This window comes from Pelodiscus sinensis, chromosome 1 (genome assembly GCF_052426305.1).
Source record: "Pelodiscus sinensis isolate ZL-2025 chromosome 1, ASM5242630v1, whole genome shotgun sequence".
NCBI lineage: Eukaryota > Metazoa > Chordata > Testudines > Trionychidae > Pelodiscus > Pelodiscus sinensis.
Window position 1 is genome coordinate 3,258,648 of NC_143052.1, and position 21,374 is coordinate 3,280,021.

The following is a 21,374-nucleotide window of genomic DNA, read 5'->3' on the forward strand; positions in this document are numbered from 1 at the left end:
CCGCCCGCCGCCACGTCACCGCGCCGCCCACGTCGGCTCGAGCGGGAAAATCAAAATGGCGGCCGGCGGCGGGGGCTGATCCCCCGGTGAGTGTGGGGCGGGCCGGACCCCCCCCGCCCCGTGGTACGGTCCGGACACCCCCGCCCCCTCCCCCGGGTCTGCGGCCTGCGCGGGGGGGCTAGAGGGCGGTACTGGGGGGGGGTCTGTGGGGAGGGGGGGTGAGAGCTGGGGGGGGTCTGTGGGGAGCGGGGGCCGAGAGCTGGGGGGGGTCTGTGGGGAGGGGGGGTGAGAGCTGGGGGGGTCTGTGGGGAGGGGGGGTGAGAGCTGGGGGGGTCTGTGGGGAGGGGTGGGAGCTGGGGGGGGTCTGTGGGGAGCGGGGGCCGAGAGCTGGGGGGGGGGTCTGTGGGGAGGGGGGGTGAGAGCTGGGGGGGTCTGTGGGGAGGGGGGGTGAGAGCTGGGGGGGTCTGTGGGGAGGGGTGGGAGCTGGGGGGGTCTGTGGGGAGGGGGGGTGAGAGCTGGGGGGGTCTGAGGAGGGGGGGTGAGAGCTGGGGGGGGTCTGTGGGGAGGGGGGGTGAGAGCTGGGGGGGTCTGTGGGGAGGGGTGGGAGCTGGGGGGGTCTGTGGGGAGGGGGGCCAAGAGCTGGGGGGGGTCTGTGGGGAGGGGGGGTGAGAGCTGGGGGGGTCTGTGGGGAGGGGTGGGAGCTGGGGGGGTCTGTGGGGAGGGGGGGTGAGAGCTGGGGGGGGTCTGTGGGGAGGGGGGGTGAGAGCTGGGGGGGTCTGAGGAGGGGGGGTGAGAGCTGGGGGGGTCTGTGGGGAGGGGGGGTGAGAGCTGGGGGGGTCTGTGGGGAGGGGTGGGAGCTGGGGGGGTCTGTGGGGAGGGGGGCCAAGAGCTGGGGGGGTCTGTGGGGAGGGGGGGTGAGAGCTGGGGGGGTCTGTGGGGAGAGGGGGTGAGAGCTGGGGGGGGTCTGTGGGGAGGGGGGGTGAGAGCTGGGGGGGTCTGTGGGGGGGGTCTGAGGAGCGGGGGTGAGAGCTGGGGGGTCTGAGGAAGGGGGGTGAGAGCTGGGGGGGTCTGTGGGGGGGGTCTGAGGAGCGGGGGTGAGAGCTGGGGGGTCTGAGGGGGGGGGGTGAGAGCTGGGGGGGTCTGTGGGGAGGGGTGGGAGCTGGGGGCGGTCTGTGGGGAGGGGGGGTGAGAGCTGGGGGGGTCTGTGGGGAGGGGGGCCGAGAGCTGGGGGGGTCTGTGGGGAGGGGGGTGAGAGCTGGGGGGGTCTGTGGGGAGGGGGTGAGAGCTGGGGGGGTCTGTGGGGAGCGGGGGGTGAGAGCTGGGGGGGGTCTGTGGGGAGGGGGGGTGAGAGCTGTGGGGCAGACCCCAGGCTGGTCTCAGGGATGCAATGAATGGCAGCTCCTGCTCTCTGCAGTGCACGCAGACCCCGTGTGCGAAGTGATGCAAGTTCAGAGCCGTCTGGCCGTGGGTGAGCCCATGCTATGCCGGTACCAGACTGGGCCCTGAGACCCCGGAGTGAGATTGCGTGTGCGTAGCTGCTGGCTGAACTGGTGCTCCAGTGTACAAAGGAACCACCCCGACAAGGCCCCCCAGGTGCTGAGACTGCTTAAATAATAGGATCAGTAACTGAGGCTGCCTGCCTCGCTTTACTTCTCTTGGCTCGGTCAGTGTCTGTGGGATTTCTAGCCAGTTTCATGCTTGGGTTTGTTTATGTACAGACAGGGTTCAAATTGGAGCAGCATTCCTTATTTGTCACATTGCGTGTTCCTTATTGTGCACCCTGGGTTGTGACACAAACATTCCCCTGTGTTGTCATAACAAAGCTCTGGGTTTTGTTTGAATTCAAACCTTGCTCTTGGTGTCCAGTTTTACAAAAGCTGGCTTTGGATGAAAACAAAACTGCAGCCGGCTTTGAGCTGACTGCATCCCATGAAATGCCTGCAGGCTGCAAAGGACAGCAAGTCCTGCCAGAGGACGTTGTGCAGCGCTGGATAGATTCACGGAGGACAGGCCATCAATGGCTATTAGCCAGGGGGCAGGAATGGGGTCCCTGGCCTCTGTTTGTCAGAAGCTGGAAATGGGTGACAGGAGAGTGGTCACGTGATGATCCCCTGTTCTCTTCCCTCTCTCTGGGGGCACCTGGCATTGGCCACTGTCGGCAGACAGGATACTGGGCTGGATGGGCCTTTGGTCTGACCCAGTCTGGCCGTTCTTATGTTTTTATTAAGTGGGTAGACCTGTGTCCTTGTTCTGTCCCCTCCTCTCTGTGGCCTTGTCTGCCCAGCTCCTGTAACTTGCCGCGCTTGTAGGGATCTGTTATGATGGAGGATGTGGAGTCGCGTTTCCTGCACCTTCTGCAGCCCATCCGGGATCTTACGAAGAACTGGGAGGTGGATGTGGCAGCCCAGCTGGGGGAGTATCTGGAGGAGGTAAGGCGCGTTCTCTCCATGCATGTAGACAGGAGTGGGGGCGGGGAGGAATGTCTGTATCCAAGCACCCCGGTGTGACTTGCAGCCAGGCAGCTGGAATTCCTCGTGAGTGGTGCTCACTTCAGCCCCTAATGCTCCCGTCCCTCGGGCCAGCATTGCTGTGTTGTCACTCACTCCTGGGCCTCAGACCTGTGTTCCTTTTGCTCCTGCAGCATAGACCTTTTAGAAATGATACTTGTTACACTACAGACCTGTTCCTTGAAGAACTATTTGCCACCAAGATTAGAGCTCTAGCCGCAAGCTGGGAGGAGTTGCAAGTGCTTTGGGGAATAGGGTTGTAATTCAAAATGATCTGGACACACTGGAGATGTTGTGCTTAAAAGAAGCACCTGGGATCTTTTTCAGGGGGATAAGGCAACACACCACGTTTATTGAACATACATAGATCAATCAATACTTTATCATACGCATATGATGCATTACACTCATGCACTCTCACACACACATTCACACTCCGTCTTGTTGTTACTAATAGTTGCTCCCCCTAACTACACTGGCCAGATGAGTTAGATGTGGAAGGGGTGGAGCCGGGCTTCTGCCGATCCAGATCAATGCTCCCATGTTGACAAGACGAAAACCTGGGGTCCCTCTGCAAGATGCTTCCTATTTATCCCTCTCATGCAGCCAATTAGTCATCACCTCGCCTTTCCTAATGCTGCTTCAAAGAGGGTCCTTTCAAGGGCAAGTATCAGAGGAGTAGCCGTGTTAGTCTGAATCTGCAAAAGCTGCAAGGAGTCCTGTGGCACCTTAGAGACTAACTGAAGTGTTGGAGCATAAGCTATGCTCCAACACTTCAGTTAGTCTAAGAGGGTATGTTTACACTACAAAGTTAATTCGAACAAACGGACGTTAGTTCGAATTAACTTTGATAGGCACTACACTAGCGCTCTGCTAGCTCGAACTTAATTCGAACTAGCGGAGCGCTTAGTTCGAACTAGGAAAACCTCATTCTACGAGGACTAAGCCTAGTTCGAACTTACTAGTTCGAATTAAGGGGTGTGTAGCCCCTTAATTCGAACTAGTGGGAGGCTAGCCCTCCCCAGCTTTCCCTGGTGGCCACTCTGGCCAACACCAGGGAGACTCTATTGCTCCCCTCCCGGCCCCGGAGCCCTTAAAGGGGCACGGGCTGGCTACGATGCCCGTGCCAGGTGCAAGCCTGCCAGCACCCAGCTAGCAGACCCTGCACCTGGCACGGCTCAAGCCAGCCACCTGATGCCCCCAGCCCTCCCCCTCTTCCCGGGACCAGGCTGGCGGCTCCCGGGAGCTTGCCCGGGACCGCACGAGGCGGGCACCCGCCTGGTCTAGTGCAGACATCGTGGACCTCGTCCACGACCTCCGCACTAGGCACAGGAAAGTGGCCGTCTAGGGCAGGAGAGCTGCCAGCCTGGCCACCCAGGAGCAGGTGTGCATGAAAATCAAGGGGGTCCACTGAGACCCCCAACCCTGAGCCCTGAGCTTACAATGGCTGTACTGGGTCAGACCAAAGGTCCATCTAGTCCAGTAGCCTGTCTGCTGACAGCAGCCAACCCTAGGAACCCTGGAGGGGATGGACCGAAGACAGTGACCAAGCCATTTGTCTCGTGCCATCCCTCTCCAGCCTTCCACAAACTTTGGGCAGGGACACCACTCCTACCCCCTGGCTAATACCACTCCATGGACCCAACCTCCATCACTTTATCTCACTTCTCTTTAAACTCTGTTCTAGTTGTAGCCTTCACAGCCTCCTGCAGCAAGGAGTTCCACAGGTTGACTCTTTGCTTTGTGAAGAACAACTTTCTGTTACTAGTTTGAAGCCTGCTACCCATTCCTTTCCTTTGGTGTCCTCTAGTCCTTCTATTATGGGAACTAATGAAGAACTTTTCTTGATGCACCCTCTCCACACCACTCATGCTTTTATAGACCTCTATCCTATCCCCCCTCCGTCTCCTCTTTTCTAAACTGAAAAGTCCCAGTCTCTTTAGCCTCTCTTCATATGGGACCCGTTCCAAACCCCTAATCATTTTAGTTGCCCTCCCCTCTCCCACCCTCTCTCTTCCCCTCTCCCACCTCCTTTTCCCAGTGACCCCAAGTTTTGTTCAATAAAGAGAGATTCTATTTTTGACCACACATTTTCTTTATTTTGTACATCAGGAAGGGGGGCTAGGGAAGGGTAAGTGGGAGGAGGTGAGGGAGGAATGGGGTATGAGCCCCCGATGGGGAGGACTGGGCTGGCTCTGCGGGCTTCTGGGGGTGGAAGCTCTCCTGCAGCCCCCCAATTGCCCCCTCTCCCCAGATGGCAGCCTGCGGCAAGTGCAGCCGGTCTGATGTGTGGGCACTCAGTGTGGGTACTCAGGGCACTCCAAGCCAGGACTGCTTTGCAAGCGGGGCACCCCTGAGAATCATAGAATAATAGGACAGGAAGGGACCTCGAGAGGTCATCGAGTCCAGCCCCCCGCCCTCAAGGCAGGACCAAGCTCCGTCTACACCATCCCTGACAGATGTCTATCTAACCTGTTCTTAAATATCTCCAGAGAGGGAGATTCCACCACCTCCCTTGGAATTTATTCCAATATTTGACCACCCTGACAGTTAGGAATTTTTTCCTAATGTCCAATCTAAACCTCCCCTGTTGCACTTTAAGCCCATTATTCCTTGTCCTGTCCTCAGAAACCAAGAGGAACAAATTTTCTCCTTCCTCTTTGTGACACCCTTTTAGATATTTGAAAACCGCTATCATGTCTCCCCTTAATCTTCTTTTTTCCAAACTAAACAAGCCCAGTTCATGAAGCCTGGCTTCATAGGTCATGTTCTCTAGACCTTTAATCATTCTTGTCGCTCTTCTCTGTACCCTTTCCAATTTCTCCACATCTTTCTTGAAATGTGGCGCCCAGAACTGGACACAGTACTCCAGCTGAGGCCTAACTAGTGCAGAGTAGAGCGGCAGAATGACTTCACGAGTTTTGCTTACAACACACCTGTTGATACAACCTAGAACCACATTTGCTTTTTTTGCAACAGCATCACACTGTTGACTCATATTCAACTTGTGGTCCTCTATGACCCCTAGATCCGTTTCTGCCATGCTCCTTCCTAGACAGTCGCTTCCCTTCTTGTATGTATGGAACTGATTGTTCCTTCCTAAGTGGAGCACTTTGCATTTCTCTTTATTAAACCTCATCCTGTTTACCTCTGACCATTTCTCTAACTTGCTAAGGTCATTTTGAATTATGTCCCTATCCTCCAAAGAAGTCGCAACCCCACCCAGTTTGGTATCATCTGCAAACTTAATAAGCATAGTCTCTATCCCAGTGGTCCCCAACCTTTTCAGGTTGTCGGGCGCCAGGGGGCGTGGCCGTTCGCCCGCCCGGGGGCGGCCCCCCCCATAGCCGCATGCCTGGGGGCGGGGCCCCCTCCAAGCGCCGCGTGCCCGGGGCCGGCGCTCCCCCCACCAAGCGCCGCGCGCCATGTGCCCGGGGCCAGGTCAGCCCCGAGCACCTGGCGGGCGCATGCAAATGCCCCCGCGATCGCCATGGTGCCCGCGGGCACTGTGTTGGGGACCACAGCTCTATCCCAATATCTACATCATTGATGAAGATATTGAACAGTACGGGTCCCAAAACAGACCCTTGAGGAACTCCACTTGTTATCCCTTTCCAGCAGGATTTAGCACCGTTAACAACCACTCTGTGACTACGGTTATCCAGCCAATTATGCACCCACCTTATCGTGGCCCTATCTAAGTTATATTTGCCTAGTTTATCAATAAGAATATCATGCGAGACCGTATCAAATGCCTTACTAAAGTCTAGGTATATGACATCCACCGCTTCTCCCTTATCCACAAGGCTCGTTATCTTATCAAAGAAAGCTATCAGATTAGTTTGGCATGACTTGTTCTTCACAAACCCATGCTGGCTATTCCCTATCACTTTATTACCTTCCAAGTGTTTGCATAGGATTTCCTTAATTACCTGCTCCATTATCTTCCCTGGGACAGACGTTAAACTGACCGGTCTGTAGTTTCCTGGGTTGTTCTTATTCCCCTTTTTATAGATGGGCACAATATTTGCCCTTTTCCAGTCCTCTGGAATCTCTCCTGTCTGCCATGATTTTTCAAAGATCATAGCTAAAGGCTCAGATACCTCCTCTATCAGCTCCTTGAGTATCCTGGGATGCATTTCATCAGGACCTGGTGACTTGCTGACATCTAACTTTCCTAAGTGACTTTTAACTTGTTCTTTGTGTATCCTATCTTCTAAACTTACCCTCTCTCTGCTTGTATTCACTACGTTAGGCACACCTCCAGACTTCTCGGTGAAGACCGAAACAAAGAAGTCATTGAGCATCTCTGCCATTTCCAAGTTTCCTGTTACTGCTTCTCCCTCCTCACTAAGCAGTGGGCCTACCCTGTCCTTGGGGTAGACAGAACTGTCTGTCCGGGGTGGGGGTCGGGTCCCTTTAAGCACAGCCCTCGGCTAGCCACCCCCGGGGACTATAGATTAGTCGACTAACCGATAAGAATTTGTGAGGTTACCTGACTATTCAATGAACCGATATTTAACATCCCTAATCTGTGTGTCCTGTAGCTGGACCAGATCTGCATTTCCTTCGATGGCGGCAAAACCACCATGAACTTCATAGAGGCAGCTCTCCTGATCCAGGGTTCAGCCTGCATCTATAGCAAGAAGGTGGGGGAGCCAAGGAGGCCTGTCGTGACTCACGTCTGCTGCCCCTGCAAGGCCGGGACCAGAGCTTGCATGGCCTTGGCCAGCTGCAGGCGTGTGCAGTGGGTGCTTTGGGGAGGCTCACTTAACACTGAAAGTGTCAGGCCATCTGCGTGTGTGCTATTGACCAAAGGTAGCCCTGAAACAATCGGCCTCACAGGTTGTCAGATCCAGCCCCTACTGTGGCTCCCTCGTCTCTCTTGGGATACGGACATGCAGCCTGCAGAGTCTCTCCAGAAAGTACTTTGTTCCTCAGGCGAAATGCTCCCTGCACCTGGAGTTAAGGCGAGAACGCAGAAGTTATTGAAAACAAACATTGAGGCCTCTTTAGGGTCCCCTGTCCCCCTCAGCCCCTAATGAAGCAGCTTCCTGGAGACCCTTACAATTCAGCCTCTAACCCTCTTGCCCTGTTTTGGCAGGTGGAATATCTCTACTCTCTCGTTTACCAGGCCCTCGACTTCATCTCCAACAAAAAGTAAGTCCATTTTCCTTCTCTGGGAAGTTGCCCCTTTTGAAATCTGCCTGGGCTCAGTGCTGGGGGCTCTCAGCATGGCTCCCCGCAGGGTAGCTCAGCAGGCAAGTTCGTAGCTTTCTGTTCTGCCCCTCCTGTCCTTATTCTCACTCTCATGCTTCTTTGCCCCTCCCTCATCTCTTCTAGTCAAGCGTCTGGTTGTACTTTGCAAACACTACTCCTCCCTTAGATCAGGGATGTAATAATGTAGTCGATTAAACCAGTGTTTCCCAACCAGTGGTACGAGTACCCGTAGGGGCACTCGAGAGAAGTCTGGGGGAGACGTCAACACAGCTGAAATTTGGAGAAAACTGAATGTTTGTTTTAAGTTTTACCGCGTTTTATTATTTTTGTACTTTTTACACCCAAAAACATCATCGCCCGCCCGGCTACGTTTAAGTTGTTTAAACAAATGTGTTGCAATGGTAGAAAAAGGTTTTGTGTGTCTGAAAACTTGTAACAAAAGACAGGACTATGCAGCACTTTAAAGACTAACAAGATGGTTTATTAGGTGATGAGCTTTCGTGGGCCAGACCCACTTCAGTTACTGGGGGTACTTACCCCCCCTTAAAAAAGGGGGGGGTACTTCATAAAAAAAAAGGTTGAGAAACACTGGATTGAATGATTAACCAAGATGCCAAAGCTTATCAGTTAATTCCTTCGAGGAGATGCATTACTCCCCCACCAGTACATTTTTTTAGGGGGCTGGCCAGCAGCCTGGCTCAGTCCCGGCTGGTGCTGGCTCCCGGGAGCTACGCCCGTTGTGAACAGATTTTTTTCAGGACTGGAGTCTAGCATTAAACCCGCCAAACACCACGGAGCCAGTCCTGGATGACTGGTTTAACACCAGATGAAGGACGAGCCTGCCCAGTGATCTGAGCAGGGAGTCGTTCTTATGGGTTTATTCCCTTTTCTCCCACTGACTTACTGTGCAGACTTGGGCAAGGCCCTTTGCTTCCCACCCGCGCAAACAGTGATCGTTTCCCTATGTCTAAAGCAGGGATGTGAAGAAGCGTGTAATTGGTTAATCGTGAAGAAGTGTGTAATTCGTTAATCGTGTAACCGACACCTTTTTTGTCCACTACACGATTACTCTAGAAGAGTTGGCACTGCAAGACTCAGTCCCGGCTTGTGCCGGGTCCCGGGAGCGACCCTGCTTTGTTATGCTACATGGGAGTCTGCTGTCCTGTGGTAGCCTTATGTGTGTGCCTCGGTTTCCCTGGGCACTGCATCAGTAGCGAGGCGAGGGTGGGAATTTGGGTGTGACTGCCTCCCCCACGTGCACAATGGCTGATGCCTCCTGCAACCTGAGCCTGGGAGGGGGGTGTGACCAGGGGATACCTTTTGCCCGGGAAACTGGACAAACGCTGCGGGTGGGGCTGGCTGCTGGGGGAGATGGGCTGCTGGGTGTGTGAGTGAGTCTTGCCAGCTGGGGGTGCAGGGAGAGGGCCCCTCTGTGGCCAGGGTGGATGGTGCTGGCTGCTCCAGGTTCCCTTGCTGACCAGTCTGTTCTACGCCGTGTCCCTGTTGACTGATAAGCCCTCTGCTCTCCCTGCCAGCCAAGAGTCGCATCTGGCTGCAGCTGGGGGTGCAGGGCCCGGGGACTCCCCACCCCTCGGAGATAGGCCCCTTCTCTAGCACTGTACCGGGTCCTCTCTTGTCCTTGTGGCTTTATCTGCTGCCCACCTCTGGCCTGGAGCAGACACACGAGGTCCCCGTGTCTTTAGTCAGAGATCCGGGGAAGGCTCTGTCCCCGGGAACATCCCGGCTGCCAGCAATGGTTTTCCTAGCGCTCTCTTGTGGCTTTTTCCCTCTAACCCAGGCGGGACAGGCAGCCGACCTCGGTGGGGGAGGATGGGACGGACGCTGATGTGAGCACTGGCCCCAGGAGGGAGGAGGAAGAGGTAAGATGCTGGGCGGGAGGGTGCCGTTCCTGTGTGTGCCAGCAGGGGGAGTGTGGGCAGCGTTCCAGCTGTCTGCACCCCTGGCAGAACCGGGGATCTGCCTGGGAGTGTGACCCTGGGCTGCGGCTTCCGGTGCCAGGTCTAACTGTGCCCAGCCTGGTTGGCTGCTCTGATCCCTCGCCGCCAGACCCCTCCCAAGCTGCTCTTCTCTGGCTCTGGGGTATTTAGCATCCACTGCTCCCTCCCCCCTGCTCCAAGACCTCCTGGCCTTCCAGCCCTTCACCGCCTGGGACAGAGCCCTCTGCCCCGCTCCAGAGACTGGCTGCTCGACCACCACAGCTCTGTCTGCCGGGACAGAGGGCTGACGGCTGCGGGAGGCGTCAGCCGGTGACCAGTACAGCTGGCATGGCTAACCAGCCGTGCTGCTTGGGGAAGCCTGGTGTGCTGGCTTTGGGGAGCAGGGCCTGCCCGGGGCGTCCGTCTGGTGACGAAAGGTCCCAGCTCCGAAGCCCCTGAGGGTAGGGATGTTTCCCAGGGCCACCGTGTGCAGCATTCCCATTGGTTCTGCCCTCTCGTCGGCCCTGGGTGCAGAGGCAGCTCTGCAGAGCCCTGGTTTGGGTCGGGGGCAGCGGGCTGTGCCTGGGGCAAGGAGTCAGGATTCCTTCCGCCACTGGGCACGTCGCTTGACCTGCCTTCGGGGCGCAGCGCGACGTGTCCGTGCAGCCCGTCCAAGAGAGACAGCTGTGTGGGCGAAGGGCTCAGCCGCACTCCGCTCTCCCTGCAGTTCCTCTCGCTGGACGACATCAGGGACACCGCCGTGGTGAGCGTGGACATGAGGAAGGACCACCAGCCTCCCGTGAGTCACGGTCCCCAGTAGGGAGGGAAGAGTTTAACCGGTTAACTGATGAGCATTAGCTTAGTGATTGCACCTCCTGGTTAAACTTCCAGGAGCCCCCAGGGCCGGCAGCCCGTGGAGCATTTAACCGTGTGACTGGGGGCGAGGAACCTTTTTTGGGTCAGGGCCACAGAAAAATCAGTGGGGGGCTGCACATGAGCAAGAAGCAAAAAACCAAACCAAGCCTCCTTCCCTGATGGGGCCGCTGACTGAGGAGAAAGACACGGCCCCCAGAGCCTCGCGGGGCCAGGCTAATAGATTTTGTGTGCTCCAGTCCCGTGGGGGACTGGTGGGGGGGACTGGAGTGCTGGGTGGGCTCAGCCTTGGGGGAGAGCCCTGAGCCTCGGGGGCTGGATCCAGGCAAGCAGCCCCCGGGCCTTAGGCTCTCTGGCCCTGCTGTAAGCGATTGTATTTCAACCGGTTACGTGGTTAGTTTTTAAAATGTTTGCATCCCTAGTCCCTATCTGATGTGCCTGCCACGCTCCTGTCCCTTCTGCCCCTGCATCACGGGGCTTCTGAGGCTAGAGTCTGCCAGCTTCCCCTGCCCCCCGGGTCTCCTCTAACTGAGCCGCGCTGCTAGCAGAAACCCCTGCCAGCAAGGGAGAATTTCCAGCCATTCCTGCAGCCAGGACCCTCCTCAGCAGCAGCAAAAGTGGCACGCTGTGGGTACCAGCAGCTGTCCTGTGGCTGGCGAGAGCCAGTGTTTGTCCCCTGGCAGGTCGGTGCCCAGCCTGCCCCGACAGCCCTGAGAGCAGAGGGCAAAAGCTCTCCGGGTGTGTGATCACTTCTTCCCGGCTGCAAGGCCCCTGTCTCTGGAGAGCAGCCGGGTCCCCTCCTCCCGCAATGGGCAGCTGGGATCATGCGGTCCTCCCTTTGCAGACGGTGAACATCGTTCCCTTGACTCCCATGGCCCTGGTACCGCCGGAGGAGATGGAGAAGAGAGACAACCCCCTGCTCAGGTAAAGGCTCCCCGCCACGTCACTCCTCTCCTCGTGGCTGCCTGCTGTCTCTCGCGGGTTGTCTCACCGGCGGCGTTAGGGTCGGGCCCTACTCGGCATCTTCATTAACGAGCCAGAGGAGGGAGGGGAGGAGGCCGGGGGCTCCGTGGACTGCAGAGATGTGGGCAGGACATGGCAGGAGATTCCTTGAGGGGAAACACAACTGGGGAGCAGGCAGAGACTGGCAGGAAGGGGGGGTAGCAGCCAGTCCGACATGAGGTGGGTCACCATGAGCCTGGACGGATGGAGGCCTTGTGTCCCGAAGCAGGGAGGGAACAGCCTCCCTCTCTGGCCGGCTGCAGGGAGCCCTCGCTGGGATTCTGCCCACAGCTCTGGCCCCATCGGATCAGAGAGTGGGGCTATGTAGGGGGCGTTCAGAGCACAATGACGTAGCATGTGACCTCTGAGGAGAGGCTGAGGGATTTGGCCTACAGAAGAGGGGGGATTTGGTAGCAGCCTGCAGCTCCCTGGAGGGGGTTCCAAAGAGGCTGGCGAGAGGCTGGTCCCAGTGGGGGCAGAACGAGGAGCAATGGGCTCAAGTTGCAGTGGGGGAGGTGTAGGTTGGAGACTGGGACAAACTGTTTCCCTAGGTGGGGGGGAAGCGCAGGGCTGGGTTCCCTAGGGCAGGGGTGGAATCTCCATCCCTAGGGGTGTTTAAGTCCCAGCTCGACTAAGCCCTGGCTGGGCTGATTGAGTGGGGGTTGGCCCTGCTTGGGCAGGGGGCTGGACTCGGTGCCTCGTGAGGTCTCTGCCGGCCCCAGGATTCTGTGGCTCTACCAAAGCATTCGGGGCCCAGAGGGAGACGTGAGCTGAGCTGAACCAGTCCTGTCTGGCTAAGCGACGGGGACGGGCTGCTGGCCTGAGCCGCATGGGAGGGTGGGGCCAGGTCTCCCCAACGCAGCCCCCTCCGTCGTATCCGAGCCAACAGAGGTCCCGTTCTGTGCTGGCTTGGGGGGGTGACTGGGCTGATGGACCCAGCGTCTCGCCCTTCTTCCTGGCGCCCTGCGCAGCCCAATATGAAACCTCGCGCTGGCTGCGCCCGGGGCCGGGTCAGAGCCGTTCTGACGCCACTTTCTCCTCGCAGCCGGAAGGGGGAGATCCTGGCCAGCCGGAAGGATTTCCGCATGAACACGTGCACCCCTCACGCCAACGGAGCCTTCATGCTGGAGCTGGCCGGCCTCTCGCCCACGCAGTGCCCCCAAGCACGACCCCCGGCCAGGGAGCCCGGCAGCGCTACAGGTGCGGGGTTGGGCTGGGGGGGTTTCCCGTGGCCACTCCAGAGAGCACTGGGGGGATGTGGGCCTATTCACTGATACCCCCACATCTGGGGAGAGGCTCTTTGTTCCTGCCCTTTCAGCGTCCCCTGGCTCAGGCTGGGTGAGCTGCTGAGCTGCGTCCTGCCGTCGGCTGGGCCTGCCTCCAGCGACGATGCTGAGGGGACCGTGACCGGCCCACTGCAGCATGGCCTGGGTGGGGGAGAGACGAGGGGACTGGCTGGGCCAGCAGTTGCCCTCCTAGGGGCTCCTGCCCTGGGCCAGGCGCTGCTCCACAGGAGAGGCCGAGCTGAGGGGAGCTGGCTACTCAAGTCGGCCTGGTTTGTGGCTGGCTGGAGGGAGCCTTGGTCACCAAACCAGGAGCTATTCGAGGGGGTTCCTCGGGGGCCGAGCGCCGTGTGGGGGGCTCAATAACAAATCTCCCCCGCCCCCAGGAGAGCAGATCGGCCCGCAGCCTGGAAACGTGCCCACGGAGCACAGTGTCTGCAGAACGCCTGTCCCGGTCCTGAACTTCTCTGACCATGAAGGTGAGCGACGCGGCCGGCTCGCTGTGTGAGGCCGGGGCGCTGGCGGCGTGCCGATCCCGGTTCCCTGCCACAGGGGGCCATGGGGATGCTCCCGTTCTCCCTGGCAGCCCTGTGGCTTGGGGGTGGGTCGGAGCAGGTCTCGGTCACTCGAGACCCTTCAAAGGGGCAGGTGGGGGGCTGGCTGTTCAGAGCTGCCCAAGCGGTCCCTCTTGGGAGTGGGGCGGGGGGAGGATGGGTGGCTTTCCAGGGGCACTCCCTAGGCCGGGCTGGGAAGGGACCCGTCTCTCCAGGTGACTGTGCCCCTCTCTGGCAGGCGCCGTGGCACCAGAGTGTGGCGGCGGTGACGACGATGACGCAGGAGGCGGGGGCGATTTCTGGCCCGATGCCCCAGCAGGAGGCGTGGAGGCCAGTCCTGCTGTGGAGCACATGCAGCAGCAGAAGGTAGGAGGTGGGGCTGTTGCCGGGGGGTGGACGGGAGGGCTGCCGCACTGGCTCCCATCCAGCAGCCTGGGTCCTGCTCCCTCCCCTCTGTATGCTGCCTCGGAAGCTGACTGCCTTGTCCTCTGCCTGCAGAGCGCGCCCGAGGGCAGGGGGTACATGCTGCGGGAGAGGGCCCCCGCCGTGGACCCCAACGCCCACATAAAGGTGAGAGTCCCTGGAACGCCTCCGGAGGGGCAGCAGCGTCCCTGTGGGGTGGAGCGAGTCCCCGCTGAGGCAGGTGATCTAGGGGCTGCCCTGTGCAGGGGGCATTGCCAGGGGGCAGAGCCCTAGAGCCAATCGTAGCGGCCCCTGGCTAGTGCCTGGGTGCTCCTGGCCGGCTCAGGGAGGGGGCTGTGCCAGGTGGGAACCCGCAGCCTGGCCGGCGAGCGGTGACATTCACCAGTCCCTCGCGTTCTGGGGCAGGAGATGCTGGATCCCTGGCGGAGCCTCGACCCCTTTGACGACTCCGAGGACAAGCCCTTCAAGAAAGGTACCGAGGGGCCGGGTGGCTTGGCCTGGCTGCTCCCTGGGGTTTAGCCGCTGGCCCGGGATGGGCTCCTAGGCTGGGCGTTCGGCTCCGGGGATTGCCCGCTTGCTGGGGGCAGGGAAGCCCGTGTCTGAGAGCTCCTGCTGTCCATGGGGCAAATGTCACTGCCCCCATCTGGAGTTGAGCCCTGCGGCCTGCGGAGAGCGGGTGTCCCAGCCTGCGGGGCCCAGGGGCCCCTTGGGAAGGGCCCCTACACTGACAGCGAGAACAGCGGGACCCCAACCTGCCTCCCATGGCGCTTGCGGGATTGCTGGGTGCTGAGAAGTGGTGTCAGGCCCTGGCCTCAGAGCCCCAAGGAGCGCAGGCGCCTCTGCTGGGGAAGGGGACCTGGCGAGGCTACGTTCCTGGGTCTTAGTCCCGGGGCAGGCGCTGGCTGTCAGTGGCTAAGGAGCCAGAGACTGGCAGGGCCCCTCGCCGCCCACCGATGCCAGCTCACTCCCTTGTCTGCCCTGGTTCCAGGCAGGCCCTTCACGGTGCCGCGGGGCCTGGCCGAGGTGCCCGGCAGCAAGCGGAAGAGGAGGGCCCCCTGTAAGCTGCAGGACTTCATGAAGTGGTTCTCTGCCACCCGTGAGTATCTGCGCTCCGGTGCCGCTCCTCTGCCCGGCCTCCGCTCCCTTGTGCCATGGCGACGATGTCTGGGCTCTGCCCTGGGACTTGCGGCCTGCAGAGAGCGGGTGTCCCAGCCTGCGGGGCCCAGGGGCCTCTTGGGAAGGGTCCGCTGGGCAGTGCTCCCAGACAGAGGCCAGTGGGGGTCACCCACAGCAACCAGTGACTACCCAGGGCCACGAGAGGGGACAGCCCCCCCACGTCACACCCTCCCTAACCCGCTTGGCTGCGTCCCGCTATCCCAGGGGGTCTCCAAGTCCTCTCACCGCGACCCCCCTTCTGACAACAAAAGTGACAGCACCACCCCGGGGGGGCGGAACCTGAGCCCCACCCTCCCAGGATGGGGTCAGCCCCAGGCAGGGGGCCTGTAACCTGAACCCTGCTGCCCTGGGCTCAGCAAGTCTGACACCAGCCCTGGTGGCCCCATTAAAACGGGGTTGCCACCCACTTTGGGATCCCGACCCCCAGCTGGAGAACCGCTGCTCTGTCGGGTCCTCTCGCTACTTCTCCCAACCCCCAGGCGTGGCCTGGAGCCGCCAGGGGGTCCCGGGGCTGGGCGAGCAGCTGTGCCTGGCCACAGGGCTGTTTGAGGCGCTGGCATCCGTGCGTGTGTCCATCTTCTCCGGGCCCCAGAGCTGTAGCATCGCAGCCTTGCCCCCTGTAATTAATCGCTCCTCCTCCGAGGGGTCTGGCGGGGGGTCCTCCCGGCGGGGAATTGAGACCCAGAGACTAGGAGACTCACCCCAAGAGATGCAGGTAGCCGGGCAGAGCAGGGACTTGGACACGGGTCTCCTGCACCCGCGGCTGGTGCCCGCAGCGCCGGGCCAGCCTCGCGTCTGTGCCTAATCCCACTCCTGGCCCCAATAAGCTGCTGGCTGGTGCCCAACCGACAGGGCTGAACCTGCCGGTCTCACGTCTCCCGGCTCCGGTCTCTCCCCAGAGCACGACAGAGCTGACACCAGACGAGCCAAGAGGAAAGGACCCACGTTCGCTGGTGAGTGAGCCGGGGCTGGCGGTGTCTGTGCAATAACCCCCTTCCCCGCCCCCCTTAAGTCAGCTTTGCTGTCTCGGCATGTGGATTTGCACACCCCTACGGGACGTGGCTCGGTCCGTGTGCCTTTCTAGTAGCTCAGCCTGTGGTCCCCCCGGGCAGTGAGGCGGAGGGTTGGAGCAGGAATGTACTTTCACCCTCCCTCTCCCATCAGCACACCCCTCCTCCCCACCCTGGGGGGAGGGGGCTGGCCTGCACTGGATGGGGTAGGATGCCCAGCTGGCTGTCCCACTGCAGAGCAATGGGAGCTGCATGCCCAGCTGGCTGGAGCAGGCCTCTCCCACCCCCTGCTGCGCTTTGGTAGGGTGTCTGTCCTGGAACGAGGGGGGACCCCAGCCTGTCTGCAGCCAAGCCAGGACCGGGCCAGGCGCCCTGGCGGGCAGTCCCCAAGCTCCCACTGTCTTGGCAGATCTGGAGGTTCTGTACTGGAAGCAGGTGAAGGAGCGGATGGCCGTGCAGAGGAAGCTGCACAGGAGAATGGTGAGAGCCGCGGCGGTGGGCCGGGGGGGAGTGCGACGGTGCCTTCGGCCTGCCTGTAGGAGGGGACAGGCTCCTGGGAGCACCCTCCGGATGTCAAGGACTAGTCGACTAGCAAATGTTTATCGGATGCTCTGCTCAGTAGTTCGCTAGTTGCTTCCCCCCCCGGAGGGGGCACTTCAAAGCGGCAGTGCCGTGTGGAGCCTGAGGCCAGACCCCGGCTCCATGTGGTGTTGCTGCTTTGAAATGCTGCCATGGGAGCCCAGTGTTAGGCTCCTCCCTGCATTTCAAAGCGGCAGTGCCGTGTGGAGCCTGAGGCCAGACCCCGGCTCCATGCGGTGTTGCTGCTTTGAAATGCTGCCATGGGAGCCCAGCGTTAGGCTCCTCCTGGCATTTCAAAGCGGCAGTGCCGTGTGGAGCCTGAGGCCAGACCCCGGCTCCATGCGGTGTTGCTGCTTTGAAATGCTGCCATGGGAGCCCAGCGTTAGGCTCCTCCCGGCATTTCAAAGCGGCAGAGCCGCATGGAGCCTGGGCTGATCCCGCAACGCCACACGGAGCCCCGGGATCCACAGGGAGTCCCCAGTGGACCCCGGGCTCCACATGGCGCTTTCACCTTTAAAGTGTAGCAACAGCCCTAGGGGGGTGCCCATCGACTAGTCGATGCAAATTGCATCAACTATTCGATTAGTCCATTACCTGCAATTTAACATTCCTCGAGCACACATGGGAGCCACAGGGATTGGCCGGTGGCTAGGGCATCTTTCCCAGGCCTGCCCCCCACAGGGCAGGGACCACCTGGGCTGCAGTGTTGCCCCTTGTGTTTTCCATCCTGGTGCGGAATAACTTTTACATGCACTGAGGTGCATGTGGATGTGCACCACTAGTGGAAACTGGGCGCTCTGCTAATCAGCTGGGCAGCACCCAAGTGCTCGGCTGCCCGGGAACACAGGGGGCAGCCCTGCCCGGCATATACTGCTCAGGGCCCCTGGGTGCTGCGAATCCCGAGGGCGCCTGATGCAGCGAGGCCAACGGTGACAGCCGGGCCTGTTCCCTCTGCCAGGGGCTGCTGCTGGGGAAGCATCTGCAGGAGGAGGAGCTGCCGGAGGAGGCCGAGGAGCAGGAGCGAATGGACGACTACCTGGACCACGACGGGGGGGCAGGTACTCCTGAAAGCCGGGGGCGGCCGTTGCCTCCCTGGGCATGGGATCCTGCCCGCTGGGCTTCGCTCCTGCCCTGGAGGGCAGGGCCAGGAAGCGCCCCTCAGAGGGGAGGCATTTGCTATGGGGGACCCAACCTGCTGAAACTGGAGTGAGAATTCAGGCTGGGGTGCTTTGTGCCGAGCTGGACAGGCAGGCTCCGCACCCCCGGCACACCCAGGGCATCGGCCGTGTGACGCCTTTGTCCTTTCTTGCGGGGGTGAAGCATCCAGCAGGCTGCAGGGATCCCCCGTTCCCGCTCCCCTTGGTTTGGAGACTCCATGCTCGGCCTTCTGGGCAGGAACTCCTCCCCCCCGCCCCCCCTCCAGCCCTGACCAAAACCCTTTCTCTGCAGATGACTTCCTGGAGCAGGAGGACATTCAGCCGGAAGCCCCGGAGCAGCTGCCCGAGGGCGACCTGGGTAACGTAGTCCCAACAGATCCCCACCGTGCAGCCTCGTTCACCCCGAGGGCCTGGGCTGGCAGCAGGCCCCAGCCGGGGAGCTACAGCAAGGATGTGCAACTCAGAGTGGCTGGGCGTAGCTGGACACGGGTGGTATCCCAGCATGCATTGCTCCATTGTAAGATGCACTGCATGCTGGGACCTGTAGTCTCCAGGGCTTGCAGTTTGGTTAGCGGTGAGCACGGCCCTACCAGATTCACCGTCCATTTTAACGTCAGGGACGTGGTTTTAAAATCGGTCACTCGCACGGTGTCCGATGATTCCATCTGAGGCTTCAGGGTGTTGGAACCCTGGGTTCCTGCCCCAGAAGGGGTCATGGATTTGCCCCCCCCCCCCCCCACTTCTGTGCTGCTGTCGGAGATGGGTTTGGTCTCTGGGTCGGGCCCATCTGTTCTGTGGGTGCCCCCTAACTGATGGTAGGAGTGTGGTGCGTGTTCCCAGCCTGGCGCGCACGCCCAGCGCTCAGGCAGCAAGCTCCATGCCCTTCCCGTGGGGCAGGGGGAGCCACGTCTCCGTTCGTGGGTCGGCAGGGCGGCCGTGCGGAACAGCAGCCCCGGGGGCGCTCGGCTACAGCTTCCCCTTCACTTCCAGGCCCCTGCGCGATCCCCGACTCCCTGAGCTATGAGGAGCTGGTGAGGAGAAACGTGGTATGTACCCCTCCCGGGGGGTGTGGGGCAGAGTGCAGGGCCTCCCTGCCCAAGCCTGGCTCTGTGGTGCCACTTGCCCATTGGCCTTTCCCTGCCCAGGCAGCCGTGCCCCTCCGACGCCGTGGCTCATGGCATCTGGGAAGCCACGGCCATGAGTGTCTGTTCCCTCCAGCCCAGGCACGAGTGGGCTGCTGGGGGGCTCACTGGACTGGTTCTGAGGTTCAAGGGACAGCCTGGGAGTCTCTCAGCCCCTCGGCTGTCTGACACCCCCCCCCCCCCCCCCCCGCTCCAGTTCAGGGCTGTGCAATTAAAAGCCCATGAGGGCCAGGCCAGAACTTTTCAGCAGAGAGGGGGAGCTGCTGGCTGCTCCATGGGGCAGGCCCTCCGCCGGAGGAGTGAGCCCCCTGCCACTCTCGAAACACTGGCAGGAGCCATCTCTGCTCACGGCTGTTTGACTGGCCCCAGGCTGGGGGTGGGGAAGGTCCCCCTCCTCCCCCCTCATGCTCTCTCCTGTGCCCAGGAGCTGTTCATCGCCAACTCCCAGAAGTACGCCCGTGAGACGGTGCTGTCCCAGCGCATCCGCGACTGGGAGGACAAGATGGGACCCAAGCTGCAGGAGCAGGTGCGGCCGGAGCGTGGCTGGGGGGCGGGGAGGCAGGGCAGAGCGCGGGCTGGGCTCTCTGCAGGCCTGGGAGAGGTGGGCGCTGCTGGCAAGGCCCCGGGGTGGCTGGTGTGGGCTGGGAGTAAGGGCGGCGGGTGTGTTGCGAGAATCACCCCGCCACTGCTCCGGGGCATGTTCCCATCTGCCCAGCCCTGTGCAGCTTTGGCCAGGGCTCCCTGTCTGGCCTGGGCCCCTCCCACTGTCGGCTCCTGCCCCGTTAGGTAAACTGGAGTGAGAGCTGCCCAACCCACTGCCCCCCGCAGTGCAGCCTGTGTCCTGGGGCAGCCAGTGACAGCTGCAGAACGGGGCTGGGGGGGGGGGCTGCCAGGCCAGTCATTGCCCTCCTGTGAGGAGGCAGCCCCCACTTGCGAGTGGCTGTGGGTGAGTGGGGCTGGCCCCAGCCCCTCAGCGTCTGACACCCCCCCCCTCCCCATATCGGCGCAGGAGGAGCGAGCCGCCTTCGACATCCACAGCTACGGGGACCAGCTGGCGGGGAGCTGCGGGCGCCTGGGCGAGTGGCGCTCCTTCGCCAGCCTGGTGGCAGGGAAGCCGGCCTTCGAGGTGTGTCGCTACATGCTGGCCTCTCTGCAGCTGGTGAGTGGCTGGGCTCAGGCTGCCCCGGGGGTACCCTGCTCTCCAGGGCGAGCAGCCAGCCCCTCCCTGCCCCTTGCTGTGGGCCAGGCTGCCTGTCTGCCTGCCCGCCCCGGAGCTACCCACAGCTGGAAGTCAGTCCCCCGGCTGTCGCCCCTACAGGCCAACGACTACACGGTGGAGATCGGCCAGCAGCCGGGCCTGGAGGAGGGGGTGGACACCATGCGGCTGCGCCTCATGACCCAAGAGCGAGCGCACGAGCGATTCCGCACCTACATGGCCCCCTCCGTGTCGAACTGACGGCGCCTGCGGCTTGCTGGGACACACGGTGCCGGCCGGGGGCTGCTGTGCTGAGAGCCTTGCCCCTGCCCTCTGTATATACTGCCCTCCTGCAGCAAACTCTGTACAGCCTCTGCCTGTCTCTGCTGTCTTCTCCCAGCCGCCTCTGGCCGGGCCCTTCTGCCTCCCTCTTTGCTCTGGCTCTTTCCACCTGCATGCCAATAAACCCTGGATACGGCGCTGGGACGAGCTTCCCCTCTGACGGGGGGTGAGGGGTCAGGCTCCATGGCGTGTGCTTTAGCGGAGCCCGGGGCTGGCGGGTAGGTGGAAATGCTCGTGGGCCAGGTAGGCTCCTGTCCCGCTCCTCTCCCAGCTGGCACTGCTAAAGACAGACATGGCCCTTCCCCCAGGCTCCTGCCCCACGGGGTCAGGCCCAGGGCTCTGCGGGCACACCTGGCCCTCGGGTACCCGTCGGCTTCTGGCTGTGAGGTTCAGTGCATGAGGCTGCAGCCTGGGCCAATCGCGCTGCTGGCACTTCTGCTTGGCCTCACAACCTCCCCTGGGCCTGTGGCCCTGTGTTCAGCCGGCCCTGAGTGACCTTGTGCCTGCTATAGGCTGGGCAACAGCCCTTCCCGGCTCCCCGGCCCCCCAGCAGGCAGCATCCTACAGCCTCTGTTCCACCCTCGCTGGGCTCTCGTCCAAGCTGACCCATTCCAGTCTTGTTACTCTCCTCTGGCAGCCCTTCGACCCCGTGTCACCTCTGTGGCTGTCACTCCCTCTGGCTGTTGCGCAGGGGTGACCCAATCCACCTGCACTATGGCCCAGGGCAGGCGGCCCGGGCTCCGCTAGACCCTAGCGGATAGAGTAGCCCATGCTGCTCTGCCTCTCCTCTCCCCAGAGCAGAGCTGGCTCATACACAGCCTGAGCCTGGCCTGTGCACTTGTGCTGGGGAGGGGCTCAGAGCAGGGATGGGAAAGGTGCAGCCCACGGGCCCAGCAAGGCCGGGGCGCCCGAGAAGTCATTCGCTGTTCAAGGGGGGGGGGTGGCTCCCTCTGCCCGCCAGGGGTGCACAGCGC

At 61.1% G+C, this 21,374-nt stretch overlaps 1 protein-coding gene across 4 annotated transcripts; it reads left to right on the top strand.

The window, feature by feature from the left end:
* NCAPH2 (non-SMC condensin II complex subunit H2) lies at window positions 1-20,537 on the top strand. Of its 4 annotated transcripts, none has more exons than XM_075924362.2 (22): window positions 1-86; window positions 1,415-1,663; window positions 2,310-2,429; window positions 7,055-7,156; window positions 7,612-7,667; window positions 9,526-9,607; window positions 10,392-10,463; window positions 11,382-11,461; window positions 12,585-12,739; window positions 13,209-13,301; window positions 13,615-13,742; window positions 13,875-13,946; window positions 14,205-14,271; window positions 14,788-14,895; window positions 15,875-15,928; window positions 16,395-16,465; window positions 17,523-17,622; window positions 18,014-18,079; window positions 18,712-18,767; window positions 19,288-19,389; window positions 19,873-20,022; window positions 20,182-20,537. In XM_075924362.2, the coding sequence occupies exons 3-22, from the start codon at window positions 2,319-2,321 to the stop codon at window positions 20,317-20,319; spliced, it is 1,863 nt and encodes a 620-aa protein (XP_075780477.2). In that variant the 5' UTR covers window positions 1-86; window positions 1,415-1,663; window positions 2,310-2,318; the 3' UTR covers window positions 20,320-20,537. The 4 variants fall into 4 exon arrangements, with proteins under 4 accessions (XP_075780477.2, XP_075780467.2, XP_075780460.2 ...); XM_075924352.2 differs by having other exon boundaries at window positions 1,415-1,593; window positions 2,285-2,429; XM_075924345.2 differs by having other exon boundaries at window positions 1,415-1,593.
* The last annotated feature ends 837 nt before the right edge of the window (window positions 20,538-21,374 follow it).